This window comes from Nematolebias whitei, chromosome 5 (genome assembly GCF_014905685.2).
Source record: "Nematolebias whitei isolate Nwh7 chromosome 5, NemWhi1, whole genome shotgun sequence".
Lineage (NCBI taxonomy): Eukaryota > Metazoa > Chordata > Actinopteri > Cyprinodontiformes > Rivulidae > Nematolebias > Nematolebias whitei.
In genome coordinates, this window is record NC_056502.1 from 15,505,262 (window position 1) to 15,528,816 (window position 23,555).

Here is a 23,555-nt window from a genome sequence, read left to right on the forward strand (position 1 = left end):
GGCGACCATTCAAAGTCACACACATGCACAAATTGCAAAAACAGAAACTAGATCACCATCTCTTATCTTAAATGTGATGATCAGAAAACCTTGTACAGGAAGGACCGTCGTGCCTTCTGCCTCCCTTCATATATTTCATTACACCCGTTCTGTTTTAAACTAGCCTCCCCGGTGACTGTGAGGTATGTGCCTACTAACAACTGAAGGAACCTCTCCTCTGATGTAATCTGGGAAAAACAAGGGTAGAAGGAAGGAAATACCCAGGTGGTATGTAATCCAATTTGTCCTCAAAATACTTTGCAGCCGGCTGCTCCAAAAAGCAGCGCCAGCAGGCAGACAAAAATCTACGTATAGACTTGTCAGTAGGCACTTAAGTGAAAGTCAGATTTGGAATGGAAGCTAATCTGGATCAGGGTTTGGTGATGATGAGAGCTTGGCAGCCTCTGAATACTGTATGGTGCAATGAAGAAGTCAATAAAAAAGTCATGTTAGTGAGTCGTAAAGAGGTGCTGTCACTCAAATTCCAGGATTCACTCGTCAGAAATGTGTCCTCTTCCCACTCTTTGGCTGGTTGGAAGGTTTATCTTTCCTGTGACGTGTCTTTTTATAAGGGACCATCAGCAAAACTTGCTAAAGCTCCAGAAATCTTTGATTTATTTGTCTTTGATTTGTGTTTTCTTCTGGTATGAAAAATCTCATCCATTCATTGTCTTTACTTGCTTTTCCATGCAGGGTCGTAACCCAGCAGTCATTGGGCAAGAGGCGGCGTACAACTTGAAAAGGTCACCAGCCCATTACAAGGACAACCATTTATGCTCTCAATGACACCCAGGGTTAGGCAATTTTAGAGTTACCAATTAACCCAACGTGAAGTTTCTCTGTGCAGGAGGAAACTGGAGTACCTGGAAATGACAATAAAGAATCTCTGGATCTCTGAAAACCCACAAATAAAATGCACCAGCTGGATTTGAACCTGCAACCATCTCGCTGTAAGGAGACAGCTCCACCCACATAGATGGACTTTACCAAAGGTGTAGGGAAAAAAAATCCCTTTTTTTATTGCGATTCTTTTTGTTGCGACTTTACATACAAATCGTAGCAAATGAATGTTAAATATATTTTTAATGGTAATAAATGCTAAAATAAACTTAAGAAATGTGATTGGGTTTGATGACATTAAACCATGAAACAAATTAAGAAAAACTATTTTTTTAAAATAGTCAAAAACAGGGTTCGTATAATTTTACTTAAGGCCATCTCTGACACGTTATAGAACCAGTTGCACATCCTCTTCCTGTTGTGCTTCCATGTCTGAGTTCAAGTCCAAGAGCGTGAAGTCGGTGAGCACTTTGATGATCTGAGACACTCCCATCGATAACTTTTTCTGAGCTGGCCATCAGTTGATGATTACACATCCTATATGTCCACCCATTTCCACTAATTTCTCCAAATCTCACCCAACAACCCTTACAGGATGGATTGTCTTACATCTTTTAGGTTGCTATTTTTGAACGTTGAATCTCTTTCATGTCTTCACTGTTTTCTTAAATCCACCCCTTTGCTCATTAGCTCGTTTTCCCATGACCACCTATCACCACCTTCTGTGCTCCCATGTGTCATGACTTTAGCCTCATAGCTGTTCTCCCAGCTCCTGTTGTCTTGATGTCAAACCTCTGTGTTCAGGCTTCCTGTCCCATCCCTCCCCTCAAGCTCTCTGTCGTCATCCCTCCCATTTCTCCTCAGCGAGAGTTCAGGCCGGTGTTGTTTCTAAGCTTTCAGTCCAGTCTATTGCAGGGAATTTCCTTCTTATCAGTCGCTGGGCCATTCCTCGCATTCTTGGCATGTTTACTGGCGCTGCTGGGGTTCCAAGGGGTGCCTGTAATACAAGGCAGGCGCTGAGGCGAGCTAACATCCTTCGTACAGTTTCTAATGAAGTCGGACAGTGTGATTGATGAACTGAGAGAGGATGAAGAGCTGCAGAAAAAAAGAAAGGGGAGACATAAAAAGAAAGTGGCGTCCAGGGGGGTTTATTCGTGTGAACTTTGAGCCAAAAATAGAAAATGTTGGATAGCTTTCATTTCTGTGTCATTGACTCACAGCATATAGTAAAACATGCAAGGCATTTAAAGGTCTCTGGACAGAAGAGTTTAAGGTTAATTAAGAACAGCCAGGGGTCAAAGTGCACCAACACTGGGAACAAAAACAGAGGAATTAGAATAATTTTCGTGTCGTTCCCTTTAGTCACAGACGTCCAAAGCAAAGCTTAAGGTGCCTCTTACCCTGCATAATAAATTAGGCTTTTGTGTTGTCCCAGAGCGAACAAAGGCTGAGAAAATAAAACTCTGGATAAATCTGGGTTGTGACGAGACGTGCAGATATAAAAGGAAAAAAACATTCTTTAGACTTGTGAGCTGGAGATGAGGATGATGGTGGTAGAGAAGAATGCACAAAAACACATAACTGTCATATCTTTGTCAAACCCGGAGATAAGATTGCTTGTCCAAGAAGTATGAAGGACAGGAAGTTCACAATTTATATAAACATTTACAGTAAATGTTTTCATTCCACAGGAGGATACAAAAGAAAAGAAAACAATTAACAATAGAACAACTGTAAACAAGGTAAAGCTTAAAAAGAGTGTTCATTCTGTGCTCTTCCACAGCTTTAGAGGAGACTGTTTGAAGTGAAATTCGGTGGAGGTGTTACAAACTATAAGTATCTTACCTATTGTAGATAGCTCTTCGAATAGCCTCGATTTAAAGAAATAAACTTTAATTCTGACAGATTTGAGCTAGATTTGCTCTGGTGATGGACAGATTAACAGATGAGGTCAAGCAGGAAACACCAGACTATGGTGTTTGCAGATGACATTATCTGTAGTGAGAACAGGGAACAGGTGGAAGAGAACTTGGAGAGGTGGAGGTATGCACTTGAAAGAAGAAGAAAGAAAGTCAGCCGTAGTAAGACAGAGTACATGTGTGTGAATGAGAGGGAGAATGGTGGAATAGTGAGGCTACAAGGATCAGAGGTCACTAAGGTGCAGGACTTCAAGTATGGGGTCCACTGTCCAGGAAAATGGGGGAGTGTGGTAAAAAGGAGAAAAAGAGAGTCCAGGCAGGATGGAATGGATGGAGAAAAGTTTCAGGAGTGATTTGCAACAAAAGAGTGGCAGCAAAGTTCAAAGGAAATGTTTATAAAACAGTGGTGAGACCAGCTATGTTGTATGGTCTGGAGACAGTGGCATTGACCAAAAGACAGGAGAAAGAACTGGAAGTGGCAGAAATGAAAATGTTTAGGTTCTCCTTAGGAGTGACAAGGATGGATAAGATTAGGAATGAGATCATCAGAGGTAAAGCACAGGTTCAACAACTGGGAAATAAAGTTAAAGAGGCCAGACTGAGATGGTTTGGACATGTCCAGAGGAGGGACAGTGGGTATATTGGTAGAAGGATGTTAGAAATGCAACTGCAAGGAAAAAGACAAAGAGAAGATATATGGATGAGGACATGGAGGTAGTTGGAGTGAGGACAGTGAGTTGGAGAATGACTCGCTGTGGTGACCCTGAAGAGGGAAAAAGACAAAAGAAGAAGATGATATGGGCTAGTTTGGACGGGGATATGACCAAAGTAGATTTTTCTCGTAAAACACTTTTATTCATTTTATGTTTTTTTTTTCAGTAAGTTTCATGAATATTACCTACACATAAGCAGCAGCTAGCTGTAGCACTTCCAGTGCAGACTAGGGCCCTTCTGACAACAACATTGCAATCCCAAATAGCCATGTATAGCAAAACTGAGCGTTGTGTAAAGATTTATAACACTTTTGCACGAGTCTCTGTAAAATCCCGGAGAGGGAAGACGACAGCAGACTTGATCTTGACTTCGCTCAAACTAGACATGTACTCATCAGTCCGAGAACCTTTGTGAACTTCGCTCCATGTCCAGTCAGAAGTTTTCTTCGAATCGCAAACCTCTTCAAACATCCACCTGCCTCAGAGCGGCCGTGCTCAGCACTCGATGCCTGTTCGTGAGTTCCTTCAAAACATAAAAGGTGACGACATACGGATATGAAATTTCCTTTGCAGTGTTTGCTCTTAGTTATGAAGAAATGTACACATGGTTTGGTTGACGTGCAGGAAGTGGACAGTGGAATGAGCTGCCTCTGTGTTCTGTTACAGGTTGTGTTATCTGCTATCACTGTGGTGGGAGGCAGATTTATGATTGTCATTGTGTAATGAGCGTTAATTTAATGAATGGCCAGTGATGAAGGGGCTCGAAGTGCGTCAGCATTCAGAGGAACAGCCAGACCATGTCACGTTAAAGGGGCTAGTGGGTTATAAATGGCTTTAAATGCTTAAGTGAACTGTCTCAAAGACGTAAGCATATGTGTACAAGTGTGTTTGTGTGTGTGTGTGCGTAGTTGTCAATCTGCCGGTAAAAGGGCATTCTCTAAACCTCCCCCCATGTGAGTAAGATCATGTCATGTTGACAAAGTCACTTCGCAGGGCAAACCGTGACATCACGGAGTTGTCTTCCCGCTCCCCCTTCGATCTTTTCCCCTTCAAGACCCACTGAGCCCCCTTCATCTCACACAAATGCCGACACCCCTCCCCATTTCCCGTGTGTTTGTCGGCGGCTCGCCGCTTCCGAAGAATAACACGACAACGGGGCTCAGTGTAGGGCTGACGCAGACACATGGCGAGCCGGCGATCAGTGGTCAGTCCTGATAGAGAATACATCACTGAAGGGCACACACAGACGGAACAACTCACCGCAGAAACAATGCAAGACAGACAAAGAGTCAGAGACTGGACAAGTCTCAGGGGACACTGCTGAGCGTGCTGAGGAATGCACCAGAAATAGGGCTTCCACTATTCTGATGCTGACTCTTGACTGAGCTGAAGGGATGAAACGAGAGGGTTGACTGGAGGAAGGGATGAGCAAAAAGAGGGATGCAGACGGGACGCGCAATGACAAGAGAGGAAAGAATGTTTAGGGCAACTGAGAATGGAGCGGGAGGGAGAACGTGAGCTCCAAGACGGGCCTCGGACTCTCCAGAGTGTTAACACCAGTCTGAGATGGAGGGAGCATACAGGGTAGATGGAAAGAGTGTTTGCACAGTAAAAAGTTCCTTTTGCGTGGGTAGAAGTCTGCCCACCCTCTCTCCTCATTCTCATACTCCGTCTGTGACTTATTACTTTGGTTCGTTCATTTAGAGATTTCCTCACTGGGGGGGGGGGGGGGCAAAGAGTTAGAGGGAAACATGAGCAGGTGAGAAACGGAGTCAAAGAGGGGGACGGATTTCAGCTGACTCCCATCCACCCCTACACTCATACACTGTGTTTTGTCACATGCCATAGAGTTTGGTTTCCAAGCAAAATAAGCCTTGTAAAATTTGGCTAAATAGAGAGCTGATTTAAACTTTTTTTTTTTTTTCAGTCAGGAGAGACCTTCGCTTCATGCACTCCCTTTCATCCCTGCATCCTGCCCTTTGCATGGCTTTGTGAGCTGAGCCAAAGGAGGAAACCTGCAGTAATGATGCTGGTTAATGTCCTCCTTTTAACAGTCTAATAAAAAAGGCAAGGCAACAGATGCACAACAGTCATATCTGTCTCCAGAGGGCTGCTTGCATGGAAAGGGAAAGGAGCAATTAACCCTGGGGATTTGTAAATCACGTCCTCGTGGAGATTTTCCTGAGCGAAAGACTCTCCAGATCAGTTGCACAGCAGCTCAAACGGACGTTTTTTTTTCTCTCATCACTCATCTTTAACTGTGAGAAAGAGAAAGTCATGAACGTCACTTTATTGCCCAAAGACGGCAGCCCCCTTCTGTGTGTCACTATTTCTCCATCTCCCCCTGAACTTTAACACACTCACTTGCTCTCTGACGTAGTTTGAGGTATAAGGGGCAAAGCAGAAGGGTAATGAGGGCTGTGATAGTGGTGGGCAGTGAGTTAATTTAATGTTACCATGGAAGTTCCTCAGATTTCACGCTGTCTCTTGGGAGCTGGCTGGAGAGAATGAATGAGGCACGTGATGACAGAGCTGAAGAATAGTGGAGGTTGGGGAGGTCATGGGGAAACTTGAAAGTGTAGTGTTATGGCAGAGTAAATATTAACTGTAATTGGTTGGACATTTGGTTTTCCCTTTAAACATAATCTCCCGGTTTATTTACTCAGGCCCTGCTGGAATTCCCTCGAGGAAATGAGGGATGCAACATAAAAATAATGAATCTGTTACTACCTTTCCTCCCATAATCCCTTTTACCCATCGGCGTACCGCTGAGTCAAAACCAACATTTTCTCTGTTTACTTATGACACATTGAGGTAAGCAGAACACGGGACTTAACCCTAAAATCCACAAGACCGTTTTATCATCCACCTGGATGTGGAAATGAAGACGTGGCAATAAACATTTATTGGAAAACCAATGTTATTGGAATGGGCAGATTTGGCATTTGTCCATCTAATCAGACTAACATCCATAATCACACCAAGGCAAACAAGGAACAAAATGTCAAAATACATTTTTGGTCCGACGCTTCCTTGTTCGTTCAATTTGTACCAGGAAAACACACAAATATGCAGATTATACCATCTGGCAAGACTATTTTGAAAGTACCTCCTTCAACCATTTAATTATTATTAAGTTAACTCCCATTAGAAAAATGTAATTAAAGTAAGCTGTTACAGTTTCAAAGTTGTAGCAAATACAGTACCTAATTTGTTTCCTCTGTAGGTCTTACTGGAGTTGATGAGCTTGGCTTAGCTTGCTTCTTAAAATTTAAAGCATGGTTCTTTACCAACACAGATATGGAGGCACTATTTCCATCTTCCTGTGCTCATTTATTTGTATGCACAAAGTTGGGTTGTAATAGTCTCAAGAATGATAAGGGATATCTTGTCTTTTATGTTTATAAGTGGGGTTTTGTGGAGTATTTATGAGTAGTCTGCATCATACCTGCAACATAATCTCAGTTGGAGAATCAGTGAGATATTCTCATGTAGTTAATCTAGCAGGTAATCAAAGCAGGGCACGCACAAGAACAAATTTCCACCTTTTATAACAACTTAAACTAAAAAGATTTCTAGCGGTTAGAGCAAATGCTACATTAGGTGTATTTACAACTTGTCAGTTTGTCAGAAGACAGTTTGTATTGTCACAAATTGTCAACTGAGCATCCTTCGTGTTGCTAATCTAACTGTTTGCAACATGACTACTGAAACATCTTAATGCTCATCAGCCACCAAGACCTGTTCTGTCATTCCAAACAATGCTTCTTACGCCAAACAATCTGCCTTATGAAGCTTTCTTGTTATCTTCCAGAAAAAGGTGCATTGTCTTTAGTTTTGTGTAATCGCCTTCAGGTTTGCTGTCTGTAGAGCTGTGAGTCATGGCAGGACACCGTGAGCCCTGTCCACATTGGAAGAGCATTAAATAAATAAGCAAAAGCATTTTAATCATTTCAGGCTTGTGTTTACATGGAAACAGTGTTTAGGGAGTCACAAAACAATATATTTTTAAACTCTTTCCAGAGAAAAGGTCTTGAAAAGCCACTCTTGCAATTTTATGTGGACAACGTGAGGAAAAGTCTTACCTCCAGCCATTCCTCACTGAATGCTGTGCCTGAAAAGCATCCAAATTGACTGAATATTTTGACGGAGACAACTCCTAGTTTGTAGTGGTTTAAAGTGACAAAATAATTCTACTTTCCTGTTAGTCCACCAAAAAAAAAGGTTTTGCTCTTGTATTCATAATTTATTATTTTCTTTGTGTGTTTAGTTTGGAGAATCGGCTCCCCATCTTGTTTCCTGTTTTTGGTGTATTTTTGTGGTAGCGTTGCAGCATCACATTAGGACCTGACATAGTTACTACAATGTTTTAAGTTTTCGTGTGGATGAAAACATTTTCAGAAACAATATTGTATTTACAAGGACATTTTTAGAAACAACAAAAGGGAAAACCATTTTAGAAAGACAATATTCCTGTCTTCTTCTCCTTCTTTTGGCTTTTTCCTCTTCAGGAGTCGCCACAAGTCATCCTCCTTCATCTCACTCTGTCCTCTGCATCCTCTGTCCTCACTCCAACTACCTTCATGTCCGCTCTAACTGCATCCATAGATCTCCTATTTGGCCTTCCTCTTTGTCTTTTTCTGGCAGCTGCATTTCTAACATCCTTCTACCAATATACCCACTGTCGCTCCTCTGGACATGTCCAAATTATCTCAATCTGGCCTCTCTAATTCAATTCAATTCAATTCAAATTCAATTCAAAAATACTTTATTAATCCCAAAGGGAAATTATTTGTTGTTGTAACTCGTTATCCTCATTTCATTAGGAGATGTTATAGATACTGATGGCTGTAGGCAGGAAGGATCTCTTGTAAAGGTCCATCCCACAGTGGATCCTAAGAAACTGGCTGCAGATGCCGTCCGATCCGTCCACCCAGACTCTGCTGGCCTCTTGGTTCCCTCGGGCTGTAGGACCGCTCGAATGCCGGGCAGAACTCCTCCCAGAGCGATGGCCACTCCTCCCAGCAGTCTGCTGAGCTCCTCGTCGCTGTGGACAGCCAACTGTAGGTGCTGAGGGACGATCCTGTCCTTCCACTGTCATGAGCCGTGTTTCCTGCTAGTTCCAGGATCTCAGTGGTCAGGCACTCGAGCACAGCTGGCAAGTAGATGAGAATGCGTCCACAGAGCATCCTTTTCAACTCATTTGAGATTTGGGGCTGTAGTTGAGATATTATTTTGAGCTTTTGAGATGTTAATCAGCTGCTGTTGGTTGTAGAAAACTGCCTTGTTGCCATGGTTATGCATCATAACAAATGTCCAAAACTAAAAAAAGTTTCAGTAAAAACTCTTCTGCACAACATCCAATACCAGAGGAAACAATCATCCAAAAAACGTGATTTACATCCAGAAAAACAGGAATTAAAGTTTCCAAAAGCAAAATCTCAGAATGAAAGAAACAGAGCTGCTCCAACATGCAGCCACCTTGAGCGGCACAATTCTAGAACAATATAATAATTTTATCTCTCAGTTGTTCAACCTGTGCTGCACCTCTGATGATCTCATTCCTAATCTTAGTATTCTTGTCACTCCTAAGGAGAAACTCAACATCATTTCTGCCACTTACAGTCATTTCTCCTGTCTTTTTGTCAATGCCACTGTCTCCAGACCATTCAATATAGCTGGTCTCACCAGTGTCTTGTAAACTTTTCCTTTGACCTTTTCTGCCACCCTTTAGTCATAAATCACTCTTGAAACTTTTCTCCATTCACTCCATCCTGCCTGGACTCTCTTTTTCACTTCTTTACTATATTTTCCATTTTCCTGGCCAGTGGACCTCAAGTACTTGAAGTCCTGCACCTTTGTGACCTCTGCTTCTTGTAGTCTCCCTGTTCCATGGACCTCCCTCTCATTCACACACATGTGCTCTGTCTTACTACAGCTGACTTTCATTCCTCTTCTTTCAAGTGCACACGTCCACCTCTCTAAGTTCTCTTCCACCTGTTCTCTGTTCTCACCATAGACCATAATGTCTTCTGCAAATATCATAGTCCATGGGGATTCCTGCCTGACTTCATCTGTTAGTCGGTCCATCACCAGAGCAAACAAGAAGGGGCTTAGAGTCGATCCTTGATGCACTCTCACCTCCACCTTGAAGCTGTCACTCTTACAGCATATCTCACCACTGTTCTGCTATCCTCATACATGTCCTGTACCAGTCTAACATACTTCTCTGCCACTCCAGATTTCCTCATGCAATATCACATGTCCTCTCTTGGCACTCTGTCATATGCTTTTTCTAAATCCACAAAGACACAATGGAGATCTTTCTGACCCTCTATGTTCTTCTTCATCAGCATCCTCAATGCATAGATGGCATCTGTGGTGCTCTTTCTTGGCATGAAACCATACTGCTGTTCACAAATAGTCACCTCTCATCTAAGCCTTGCTTCTACAACTCTCTCCCAGATCTTCATTGTGTGGCTCATCAACTTAATTCCCCTGTAGTTGCCACAAATCTGTACAGCACCCTTGCTCTTAAAAATGGGCACCAGCACACTTCTTCTCCATTCCTCAGATATTGTCTCACCCTCAAATATGCCATTTAATATTTGAGTCAAAAACCTCACTATCGTCTCTCAAAGACATTTCCAAACCTCCACTGGTATGTCATCAGGTCCTTACTGCCCTCCCCTTCTTTATTCTTTTCAGAGCTTTCCAGACTTCACCCTCACCAATATTTCCCATTTCCTGGTCCACTGATTCTATGACCTCTACTCTTCTTTCCTTTTCATTCTCTTCATTCATTAGCTCATCAAAGCACTCCTTCAATCTTCCCGTCACTCTATCCTCATTTGTTAGAACCATTCCTGTCTTTAACAAGCCTAACCTGCTGCACATCCTTTCCAGACTAATCCCTCTGTCTTGCCAATGGGTACAAGTCCTTCTCACCCTATTTAGTGTCCAACCTCCCATACAGCCCATCATATGTCTTCTGTTTTGCCTTTGCTACCTCTGTCTTTGTTCTACATTGCATCTCCTTATATTCCTGTCTCCTATCTTCAGTCCTCTCACTGTCATGTTTCTTTTTGGCTAACCTCTTTTTTGAATAGTTTCCTGCACTTCACTATTCCACCACCAGGTTTCCTTATCATCCATTCTCTGACCAAATGACACACCAAATACCTTCTTACCTGTCTCTCTAATTACTGTTGCTAGTAGCCCAGTCATCTGAAAGCTCTTTCTTACCCAGAGCCTTTAAAAGCTCTTCTGTGACTTTCTCAACATTTCTTCCTTCTTCAGCTTCCACCATTTATTCTTCTTCTCTGATTTATTCTTTTTCTCTTCTTCACAACAACAATCATTCTACACACAACTATCCGATGCTGTCTGGCCACACTCTCCCCTGCCACAACTTTACATTTCCCAATCTCCCTCAGGTTTCCTCTTCAGAATGTATTCTACATGCATACTCCTTCCTCCACTCTTATAGGTCAATCTATGTTCCTCCCTCTTTTGGAAATAGGTGTTGACTGCAGCCATTTCCATTCTCTTGGCAAAATCCACCACCATCTGTCCTTCATGGTTTATTTCCTTGACACCATATCTACACATCACTTCCTCATGTCCGTTTCCCTCCTCATGGTCGTTGACTAACAGTAGCATAATTTCCACCGGCACGCTGTTTGTCCACAGCACCGGTGGTGGACGTTGTTGACCCGGGCCTCGACCGATCCGGTATGGTGTTGCTTAAATGAATTTGCATTATAGTTTTGGCAAAAGTGTTTTACATCGTATACCCTTCTGGATACAACTCTCATCATTTACCCAGGATTGGGACAGGCACAAGAGATACACTGGCTTGTGCACCCTAGTGGCTGGTTTACAGTGTTCCTGACTGAATGGAATTTTAGTGAATGCTGTTATGCAAAGCAACACAAATGTTGTTCAACTGGTAAAACAGCAGCAATATAAACAAGTGTCTTATGAAAAATTGATATGTTGTAAAAAACTTAGAAAATGTGTTAGAACTACTTAGAAAATTTTGTGTTTGAGGATTTTTAGATGACAGAAATTCAAAGGTAAATGGGCCTTGCTTAGTTAGATCCGTTAGTTACAGTAGATATGTTAGCTTGACCACCTCCTTGGATAATTTGTTACTAAACCGGTACCAGGACTCTTACAAAGACAGTTCTGATTTGATAATTGAAGAACTGGATCAACCCCAGAAAAATATATGATGCTGAGTTGGAGGAAAGAACCACTTCTGCCAGGAGCTGGTGGTGAACTTATGAAGACCAATGAAAACGTGTTGTCCCATGTTGAGAAACTTCGAATTAGTGTCGCTTCTAGTCCGCTTAATTCAAAACCAAGTTTGGCATATCTTTATTAATTTGGAGCTGTCATTTATGCATTCTGTTTGAAACACTGTGTAAAACTTCCATTTGCTGTGTCGCTTATAAGTACAATTCAGAGGTTAGAAATGGAAGTTGGCGCATAAAGCATTCACAAACACAGTTTATTTAAGAGTGTTTGTAAAATTAGACGTGTGATATTAAGAATAAATGAGGAAATAGTGAAACAACAGAACAATGTTTATCTTCTTGCAAAAGAAGGAGGGTCAAACATAGCATCAGAGTTGTTTTAAGTGACATGAGCAGCTCTTCTGCTCTGGAAAAACAAACCAGTTTTTAGCTATCGTGAAACCAGTTCAGAACCAGCACCAGGACCAGCAGTGGAAAAGCCCTATGAGAACTTTTCCCCTGATTTTCCAAACCAAGATTCACACAACTCCCACTTCAAAGTAACCAGACTATTCCACTAAGCAAGAGAAAGTGCAAAATCTGTCTTTTTTTTTTTTGTGGAAACAAGATCCAAGTAAATTTGGTGAAATTTTAAGCTCAAATACAAGCTTTTTTTGGACAAAGTTTTATGACACTCACAAGGTACTGCTATACTGGCAACCCCCATAAATAGATCTGAGGTTTTTAAAGCCAGTTTGTCAGTAAACTGAGCAACCGTGTGGATTATCCCAGCTAAAGGTGAGTGCAGGGAGTGTGTAATAATGTGCAAATACACGCCGCGGTGCACAGGACAGCCAGTGTGAAGCTCGGGCGAACTGAGAGAGGCTGGTGTGAGTAAAGCTTGTCTGGCAGCGAGGCCAGCTTACAGGCCCTGTCACAGGTTCCCCTTCCTCTCTGATGTCTTTGAGGTCGTAGTCTGAGTGTCTCACTCTGTTTCTCCTCCTACGGTGGTTTACACAGATTGGTGATGTAATGGTTAGCATACGAAGGCCACACACAAACATGCTCTCGCACACGAGACGCACACACAAACACGGATTCTCATGCGCACAATGCAGACGCCGCACCACATACCCATAATTACACACGTATACTGAATGCACACCCTTTTGCACAAACCCTGGATTCCCCCTTTTCCAGCAGGCTCCACCGTGCGCTCCCTCTCACACGCACCAAAACAGCACAAACAAACGCAGTCGACTCGTTTTATTTTGCACACTCCTCTGTCAAAGGGCAGCCACCGTGTGTCAGAGCGTGTGAGCAGCTGGTGCTGGTGGATGCATGGCCCAACGTCAGACCAGGCGCTTCAGAACCACCCAGGAGACCCCCATCACGAGGGAGAGTGACTAACTTCACTCTTTCTTTTCTTCTCTCCCCAGCTGTGTCTTCAAACGCAGCTTTGATGTGGGAAATTAAAAAGAGTGAGTGTGTCAATATCTCCCTGCATCCAACCGCACTCATCTACTTCCTCCCCTTCTCCTTTCCCAGCTTTTCTTTTTCTTTTTTTCCTCCTCGACTGTTGACTCGAGAAAACAGAGCACGGCCGTGCGTGTTTCTGCCACAACAACTCCGCCACCCACTCGTTGCCACCAGGCCCTCGTCTTTCAGAGGGTGTTTGTTTGTCTGTGTAGGCCAGGCGCTGAACTGGCAACTCTGTGCGTGCGTGTGCGAGTGTGCGCACACAAAGCCCACCACTAATTATTTTCTAACCACACCATGAGTGCATGTCTGTGAATGAGGGTCTCCTAATCTTACACCCAGACTCAAATATGCTTTTATTTCTCCCCCTGCTCACTCTGTGTGTATGTGTGTGACTTTTGTGCGACATGTTGTACAGTTTGTGTACAGTATGGTGGGCTAACTGTCCTGCTGTGACGGCTACAGACTCATTTTTCTTGCTTTCATGCACCTGACATTGTTTCCACTCGTCGGCTGTGCGGCATAAAGAAACAAACGTGGTCTGTGATGTTTCTGCGTGTAGCCACACTTTCTTTTTAACCATTTTCAAGGGAACCGATGCACAATTTTATATATATTCTGCCTAAGATTTTTTTTCTTTGTCTACGCAAAAATGGAAGTTTGATGAAACGAGCAAAAACCCCAGAAGTCTTTCTAGCTCTACGTCTCTTCATACTTCACAGGGGAAACGGTCAGAGTTTTAATGGGTCATAAAAGTTGGACTTTACGTGACTAAAATGGTATTTTGAGAATTCCAAAATTGCAGTTTTAGGGTTTTTTTTTTTTCAAGATTTGAATAAGATGGTTAACTTTTGCTGATGATGTCACACTTGTACTTCTCTAAATTGTCCAATATTTTGTCAAACACTTTTTATTTCTACAGTCTTTATACTTTGTACAAAATGTAGGCATTTCAGTTTTCTTTCCCCAGCAAGTCACTCACTGCCAGTGGTGCAGTCTACATTTTTGTAGTTGGTATACTGTGCTTAGAAACCAAAGTACACTAGTTAGTACAATGTATGGTAATTGTCAATTTATTTAGATTTTTAAGCAGATTGAACACTTCCAAACTTCTCTGATGCTTATATTTGAATAAATGTACAACAAACTTTGTACAACAGTTGGCTTTGTATTAAAAACATGTTATATAATTTATAAAAATCGTATCAAAGCAAAACATGTTCAAGTATTAAGTAGTAAGTACAGAATTTTACAATAATTTGCTGAATAAGCAAATGTAATAAACAAGCGCTGCATACAGAAAAATTGTTAAGGAAGCATTTAACTGCCATTTAATGTATCAATGGCACGTGCCTAATGATATGTCATGTATCATTGGACACTTTTAAGTAGGTATACTGAAATTCTTAAGTTTTTCTAGTGGGTATACTCCGTATACCCGCGTATCGCGTAGACTACACCACTGCTCACTGCTGTACGACTTGTGGTTTTCTCTCAAACCCCTCCAGAGTACAGAGACTGCACAGCCAACTTATCATTGACATCCATTTTCAAGGATCAAGGTTTCTTTATTGTCATTCTCATCACATGTGGTACATGTGGTGGAACAAAATTGTATACACAGGGCCCCAGTTACATCCAACAAAAGTATAAATTATAAAGAAAAACAGTAATAAGATCTAAGATATGGACTAAGAAATATGCTAAACTAAGACACTAAACACTTAGTACAAAAACAATACGCCGAACAACAGCAGCACGAACATGAGTCTATGTGAGTAGATGAGTACAACTAAACACAGCAGCATGAAATAAATCAGCAGCATGAGATCAGCAGCATGGATAATCAGCAGCACATATCAACAATCAAAGTGGCATACAGCAGTTTTTTCACAGTGATAATTCTGATTAGGGATTCATGAGTCTAACAGCTTCAGGGTAGAAGCTGTTCCTCAGTCTAGTGGTTCTACACTTAATGCTCCTCAACCTCCTTCCTGAGTGGAGCGGGTCAAAAAGTGTGTGTGCTGGGTGAGTGGGGTCCTTCATGATGCAGGTGGCTCTCTTTCTGCATCTGGAGATGTAGATGTCTGTGATGGTGGGGAGGCTGACTGTTTTATTTATTTATTTATTAACCTTTATTTAACCAGGCAAATCCCACTGAGATCACAGATCTCTTTTGCAAGGGAGGCCTGGGCCTGAAGGCAGCCCAACATGCATGTTTTTGATCTGTGGAAGGAAACCGGAGTACACCCACACAAGCATGAGAAGAACATGCAAACTCCACACAGAAAGACCCCGGGTCCAACCGGGGATTGAATCCTGGACCTTCTTGCTGTGAGGCAACAGTGATAACCACTGAGCCGTCGTGCTGCCATAAGTTTTTAAGTTCTGACTGATTGTGTCATTGTGTCAAAATTTCTCCTCAAAACTGAAAGATATGGCTCTTTTTTAACTTGTCACATCTCCTACATTAATTACTGTAGAAGCTGAAAAAATTATGTTTGACGTGCAGACTCTTTGGCCACTTACAGTTTAAGATTTTTGTCTTTATAACTTATAGGTTTCACACAGCAACTCTTTGTCTGAGGCTTGTTTTCTAGTCTGTGTTTCTGTCTTTCTAAAACTGCTGTCAGGAAGTGGGAGACAGGTGTGTGGTTGCCATGGAAACTCTCAGTAGCTTGAACATTTGTTTTTCTCTTGGTTGTCTTGACACTTCTTGTAGGCTTTAAACATCAAAATGTGAAAATGCTGGATTAGATTATTAAAAAGTAAATCTCAAACTAAACAACCGTGTGAACGCTGAGTTCTGAATGACTCTGAGAAACTCTGTTAAAGAAGCTAAAACCAAGTTTGTAAAGTTAAAAGAAGCAGCTAAAAGGTCAAAGTGAAAAAAGTAGTTAAAAGAAAAATGTAGGTTAGGATTAGCAAAATGGTTGTTAAAAACAGCAAAAGGTTAGCTAACAGCTAGCTAAAAGTAACTAGTACCGGTCGATTAAAAAAAAAAGAAGCTAAATAAGCTAAAAGCAAGCTGGAGGCTAAAAGTAGCAATGAAAATATCCAAAAATTTGCTAAAAGCAAAAGTATTAAAAGACTAGCTAAAAGCTAGAAGCAGCAAACTACAAATGTATATATCAATAGACATGCTAGAAGCTAAAACTAGCAAAGGAGTGGCTAAAAATAAAAACCGCAAAAAAAAAAAACCTAGCTAAAAGCTATTATTAGCAGAAGTTTGGCTAAAAGCTAAAAGTATCAACAAAAACTACCTAAAAGTTAAACAGAACTGTAGTTAAAAATATATAAGTATCAAATAGTTCGTTGAAAGTATCAAAAGTTTTGTGACAAGCTAAAAGTAGCAAATGGCTAAAAATAGTAAGAGACTAACAAAAAAAACTAAAAATATAAAGATTATAACTTGAAGCTAAAAGCTGCAAAAGAGTGGCTAACAATTGAAAACAAACAAAAAAAAAAACTAAAAGCTAAAAGTAGCAAAAGGCTGGTTAAGCGTATATATTTCAATAACTACTTAAAAGCTACACGTAGCAGAACGATTTCTAAAATCTAAAAGTATTAAAAGTTCTGTGAGAAGCTAAAAACGGCTGGTTTATAGCTAAAATTCTAAAAACGTAGCCAAAAAAAACCCTAAAAATAACAAAAATCTGGCTAAAAGCAGCAAAAGCCTGGCTGAAAACTAAAAATATCAACATATCTGGAAGCTAAATGTTGCAAAAGACTGTCTAATAGCTAAACACAGTAATATGGCAGCTAAAGGCTAAACGTGGCAGAATAGCTAAAATCATAAGAAGTCAAAAATTGAGATAGTTGTAGATGTTTTGGAAGAAGTTGTAGAGATCTTGATCAGGAAAATACGTAGAAATAAAACATTTAGACAAATATGAAAGTTAGAAAAACCAAAGCTTAGTGCCCATGAGCCAAATGTTTTGATATATAAACAGCTTAAATAAGCACAAAATAGCAGAAGAAGTCAGGTTGTGAGAAGTATCCAGAAAAATAATGGTGTGAATGCTGACTCAGCTCGCAGAGTTTCACAGTCCCGTCAGAAGAGTTTGAAGTTTTCATGTTGGTGGATCCATGTTTTTAATAACTCTGTAAGACAACTTTCTGTGTGTGTGTGTGTGTTTCTATGCAACACACTCTGAGGCCCCTTCTGGCCCCGGACAACACCTCGCTCCTGCTCCCATCCATCTCTCACTCTTTCCTTCATCCTGAGAAGGGAAAGAAGGAGCAAAGAGAGAGAAAGAGAGAGACGGAGTTGAGTGGAGGTGTGTGTGTGTGTGTGTGTGTGTGGTGGGGGGAGTTAGTGGAAATAGCAGACTGCTATGTCTCAGGAGGGGTTCTGAAAAAAAAGGGTGAGAAGAGAGAAAAGGATGGCTAAAACTCCAGAGGCTGAGCAGACATGATGAAAAGCATGAAAACTCTGAATGGGCTTTTTTCTGCACTGATATGGGGAGGTGGGGGGAGATGGAGAGATTTAAAAAAAAAAAAAGTAGATGGGAGCTGATTGGTTCAGGTAGGACGGATGCGACGGAGGAAGTGCTGGGAGGGAGATATGGACCAGGACAGGACGAGAGAAAGTGATAGAGGAAGAAAAAAAAAACACAACGGAACTTTTTTTTTAAAGTTTCGCAGGCAGCAAGGAGGGGAGGAAAAAAAGAGAGCAGGAGAGAGAGAGCAGGAGAGAGAGAGAGAGGAGGGATTTGTTTTTATGAATGAAGTGAGTCACGCCGATGTGTCATAGGCCTAGATGTCTTTATAAAGGAAGTTTTAAAACAAGCCTAAACACTTCGCCGCGCGCAAAAATTGGACTTACAACACTCGCATCCCTCTCTGCCTCTGTCTCTCTGTCCTTTACTTCAAAACCAAACAAAAAAAGAAAAAGAAAAAAAGCAACTTTCCTCAAAGACTCAAACTTTGATTTTCTCTCTATCTGAGCTCACCCATCCATCCATCCATCCTGACACCTCTCCTCCTCTGCTCTGACTGAAGACTGAAGAAAACGGAGCACGTGACAACTTATTTATTGACTTGTCTATTAATTAATTATCTATCTGTGCACTTGTCTGGCTGCTGGTTGACCTCCCCTCTCTCCAATATGAAATGTAAGTTTATTATTATTATTATTTTTTTTTTTTTCATGTGAAGTTGTTCTCAGATGAAATGCAGCGTTTTATTGTTGAAAAGGAAGGAGCCGCAGCTCACAGGCTCCTGGTGTGATTCTTGCGGCTCACCTGTAATTATCATCTGTTTAACACTCCTGCCTTGTATTTGAACTTGAAAGGAACAAAAAAAAAAAAAAAAAAGAATGAATGAGCTTACTGTTCGGCTTGGCTTGCTCTTTCTAATTTATATATCCCAGTAATTCACAAAGCTATCGAGTTGCAGGTGTGACAATCAGCAGCATTCAGTGGAGGAGTGATGGAGATAGATGTTTTTTTTTTTAATGATTTAATGATGAACCTGTGACAACAAGCCTGTGCAGACTGAGCTGTTGTTTATGTTGCGCTCTCTGACAGCCTCGGGTCATTCTGAGATGACAGCGCGTCTCCTCTAATTGCTTCCGTTGTGTACCTCCTCAGTGCTGCTCGACTCCTCCTCCTCGCTCCTCTTCTCGCTGCTATTGGCCCAGCTGCCCGTCTTCACGTCGGCCTCTCCCGTGCGCCGCTCCAGTGACCTGGACAAGCTGTCCAACCAGACCAGGAACCTCATGAAGCTCACGCAGGAGCTGCTGGTAAGTGGAGGCGGTCAGCGCGGAAGGGGGAATGCGTGTCGCCCGCAGCCGTTCAACTGCGATGTTGTTGGGGTTTTTTGTGCCTTTCGAAATCTGCGCAAATCTCGTGCCATATCGCGAGATCTCCCTTGAAGCGGGAGTGTGCGTTGTGGATGACTCTCTGCTACTACCGCATCAACGTTTACCTGAACAAAAGAGCTGAGATGAAGCTTTTTTTTATATATATTAATTAGATTAACTTTAAAAGTTGATTGATTTTAGGTGTCCGGGTGCTGGCACAGAGGTTTTTGAATACAGCCATCCATTATCTTTTAACTGCTTCTTCCTTTTCGGGTCACGGGGGTCACTGGTGCCCATGTCCAGCCATCACTGTGCGAGAGGCGAGGGACACCCTGGACAGGTTTCCAGTCCATCACAGGGACACAAAGAGACAAACGAGACAGCCACTCTCTCACTCACACCTATAGGGACAATTTAGTTACCAATCAGCTTAACATGCATGTTTTTGGTCCCTGAAGCAGCCATGCCTGCCTGCCCTCCCTGGAGCAAATGAAGGCATCCAACCCTCCACCCGCCCCCCCAGGCGCCCTAGATGGCAGCTCTCTGCTCCACGCAGAGGGCTGTGGTAGCTCGGTGGTCTGTGGTTGCATCAGGAAGGGCATCCGGTGTAAAAACAATCGCCAAGTCTTCATGTGAGTTAGTTCGCTGTGATGACCCCTGAGAAAGGGAGCAGCCGAAAGAAGAAGAAAAAATTAACGTTTTCAAGTACTGGTTTAAATCCACTCAGTGGTTGTGAGATACTTTACTAACAGATAAACAGGGATTTTGTGTGATCCGTTAGAGCTCAGAGTAGAAGCTGAAGGTGACTGTCAGCTACTACCAGACAAAACGTTACCGCTGTATTAGTAAAACTCACTGAGATCCTGTCATGTTTCTGTTCTATGAGGTTGATTGGCTGTGGCAGCCATTTTGAACGGGGTTGACTCTAAAAGTTAACGAGCTGTTTATCCACAGATTACTTTCTAAGAGTTTAAAGTTTCCCCTCTGGCTCATCAGATATACTTTGCCAAATAACATAAAATAAAACATAAAACCAGTACTCCCCACCTCCTGCCTTTTGTTGGCGGGCGATAATGAGCCTTATTCAGCCTCAGTGAACTGTGAGAAAAGGGGGAAGGCGGTTCACCGCAGCCACACATGGATCTGCCACTAAACGGATGTTGAGGCTAATGTCAGGCATCCTTGCATCATCAGGCCGAGCTGTGGAAACGCTTTTTCAAGTTTACCAGGAGCTTCTGCGAAGCTTAAGCTGCTTTTCGTTAATCACAGAGCAGCTGTGGATCATTTGACCGGGTGATCTCACTTTTAATCCACGCTGAAACCTACAAGTGAGAGGAGCTCTGACTCAGCTGCACTTGTTGCCTGATCGCTGCACTTAAAGGCCATTTAATGAGAATTAGCGACGCTGCAATAAGGGGAAAAGGAAGACGTATTGTTTACCCATCTACACAGAAACACGCTCACGTTCCAGAAGGTTTAATTATCTCGATAAAATCCAAATATCAAGTTTTTTTAATCTAAGTGTCTGGCTTGAATCCTATTTGTTGACAGTTAAGCGAATAGGGAAATCAGATTTGAGAACTTAGCCAAGCCGCTGATCGTGTATCATCGCTGTGTTTTAACAGGTGAAAAGAAAAGTGCGATCATATCTCCGGATCTTTGGTTACACGCCACTGATCCTGCTGCTATTTTTTGCATCATGCAAATCCTGAAACTCTTTTGTTTAGAGGATAAAATCAAAAATAGCACTGTACTCTCTCTAGTCTTGGCCATTAGATAGTGGTCAGATAGAGAGCATGTGTGAATATGTGGCTTTGTTGCCGGGTTTTTTTTTTGGCCACAGTGGGATTGCAATACAATGCACGAATAAGGCCAACGTCTTCAAGGAGTATCAGGATAGTTACACACGGCATTCAGAAACATGGAAAATGTGCCTTTAAATGATTTCCACCCCACTTTTCTGTGTGGAAATCCACCAAAGTAAGGACAAAGTTAGGAAAGATAAATAGAATGGGAACCCACGGAAAGTCCCTGCAAATAAGCAAAGAAACTAAAGCTGCAAGGAGACAGAAATGTGTCTGAGCTACAGTTGGAATATCTGCGTATATAAGGGAGTGTGTGTGCGTGTGTTTGCACGAGTGCAAACTCATGCAATCTGTGCACTTTTGTGGCTTTGAGTGCGCACTGAGGTTTGTGTAAATAACCGTTGCATGAGGTGCCGTCGCGTTTTAGCCTTTTTGCTTTTGGTCCCCGCACAGCAAAGTGGACGGATAAAAATCAAGCAGATTTATCGCATTCAAGTATTTGCATTCAGGAAGAAAAAAAGGACTGGATGCTCGATTCTGTCGGGTGAGGTCATGGTCTGCGATGGGGAGAGCAAGAAGGAGGGGGGGAAAAATCAAATAAAAAGACAAGAGGGAGAATTAAAGGCTGCGAAAGATGGGGTGAAAACCACAACAGATGAAGAGATCAGAGGGCCGAGCGAATGACAAGCCAGTGGCTGTGTGTGTGTGTGTGTGTGTGCATGTTTTGTGCACCTGGTTTGACATGGCGAAGGGAGGGAAGTACAGGATAAGTAAGCAAAAAGGGGACAAAAGACAGCGGAGACAAAACACGGTCCGATAAAACATAAGCAAAGCTCTTACGAAAAGGCTGATGTAGAGACATGGGAGACAATGTGGCACATTCATGGCTACAAACATCAACACAAACAACTGGAGCAAAGGAAAACACATCATGGCAGGTTGTGGAAGCATTAGGCACATTCAACCTGTTTATACAGAGCATTTCTGAGCGCTCATCAACCTAATGTTGTTGTGTTCCTCTGCTGATTGGAAATGACTCATGCTACATCACTCATCTCCATTTGTTCCCCTGAATCAAGGCCACGTCTAAATTATACTACTGATGAGCACAGCTCGCCCTCTTCCAAAGTCAAACACCTGCACACAGGTGGTTTATCGCCCTCTGCTGGTCACAACGAGCACGACTTCTGTTGCATGGTTTACAACACAACTCCTAACTGGACAGCAGTGTTGCGTCATTCTATCTTTTTATAGCAGTGACCCTGGAGTTTCCCTGCTGCCTTGTGTTGTCTATCCCACTTAGAGCTTTCTTAGTCACCAGGCACGTTGTTATCCCAGCTCCCAGTAGAAAACATCCTGTGGGTTCGGGTCATTTGCTCTTTTTGTTGACGTTTGTGGAGGCTGGAAGTGGGTGAACTCACACTGACCCAATCGACCAGACTCCCTTCAGTGAAAGCTACCGTCTCTAGAAAACACTGATCCAGCTGGGGTGCCAGACTAATACTTTCCTCGTGTTGTCGTGACTTTTTCCCAGGATTTCAATTGCTCAATAACTTAACAGGCTGCTTTTCTCTTTCAGAGGGAGCACGCGTTCGACTCGGATGTGGAGTCCCACAGGTTTAGGTCCCTGCCAGAAATGAGCAACAGATCAGCCAATGACCTCACCAATCTTGAGGTAATGCTCTGATCATGTGTTTTGTACATGTGTACATGTCAAGAGAGGAGCTGGCCTGTTGCTGCTACGTACATTTTTCCACGTGCATGGCAAGTTTCTGAAGCATGTCTGTGTCGTTTCCAGCTGAAGCCCACACTCTCTCAGCTACATGCTGACCTGAAGTTGTATGAGCATCACTTTGAGTGGTTGAACCGGGTGTCAAAGAAGCACCACCACCCCGCAGTGCCCAAACTGATGGAGATGATCAAAGAAATGAAATCGCTCATCAATCTGCTGAATCGTCAGGTAAGAACTTAAGTTAAAACTACTTGATTCTCAGTTGTTTCAAAAATATACTTTTTTTTTAAGTGAGGAAGTGAGGAACTGAGGAAACGTTATGACCAATTAATATCGTACCTGTTGAAGATAGCTCTTAGGATGATCTCAGTTTGGAGAGATAAAGTTTACTTCTGACTGAACTGACAAACTAATGGTTTCTCGTAGCACCTAAGATTAAAGTGCTTGCCGCCTTCTTAAAACAACAAGTCCAGCACCAAAAATAAAAAGCCACTCATGCAAACGTTTTAAAAGAAATATCTTTAAATAGTTATCGTTTTTCCATTAGTTCTTTTTTTTAAATTATCTGATGATAATGTGTTAGCAACATTACCGGAAGTAGCAGGTAGCTCTGGAGAACTTGCAGCACACCAGGCTGTAATTATTTAACATTGATGCCAGAATAACTGTGGAATGCGAAGTTGACAGCAAATTAACGATTTACAAAATTGCTTTTATTGAACAGCTTTGAATTTTTTAAGATTAGATTTTTGTTTTAATATAACATCAGTCAATTTTGTTCTTTATCCCACTCTGATTAGCCTTTAGCTCCCACGCGAACAAACCATTAGCTCCAGTGCAAACAAGCTGTTAGCTTCTGCACATACAAACCGTTAGCTCACGCTTGAACAAGCTGTTAGCTCCCACTCACTCAAAACCATTAGCTCCAATGCAAACAAGCTGTTAGCTCCCGCTCGAACAAACCGTTAGCTCCAAGCTGTTA

General features: G+C 42.2%; 1 protein-coding gene across 1 annotated transcript in view; it reads left to right on the forward strand.

Moving 5' to 3' along the window:
* Nucleotides 1–13,092: 13,092 nt before the first annotated feature.
* Nucleotides 13,093–23,555, forward strand: part of il11a (interleukin 11a) — a 10,896-nt gene continuing 433 nt past the window's right edge. Inside the window, exons 1-4 of the mRNA XM_037676612.1 lie at nt 13,093–13,153; nt 18,825–18,976; nt 22,421–22,516; nt 22,640–22,801. Of these exons, the coding sequence (XP_037532540.1) occupies nt 13,093–13,153; nt 18,825–18,976; nt 22,421–22,516; nt 22,640–22,801 (471 nt within the window). The remainder of the gene's footprint in view (nt 13,154–18,824; nt 18,977–22,420; nt 22,517–22,639; nt 22,802–23,555) is intronic.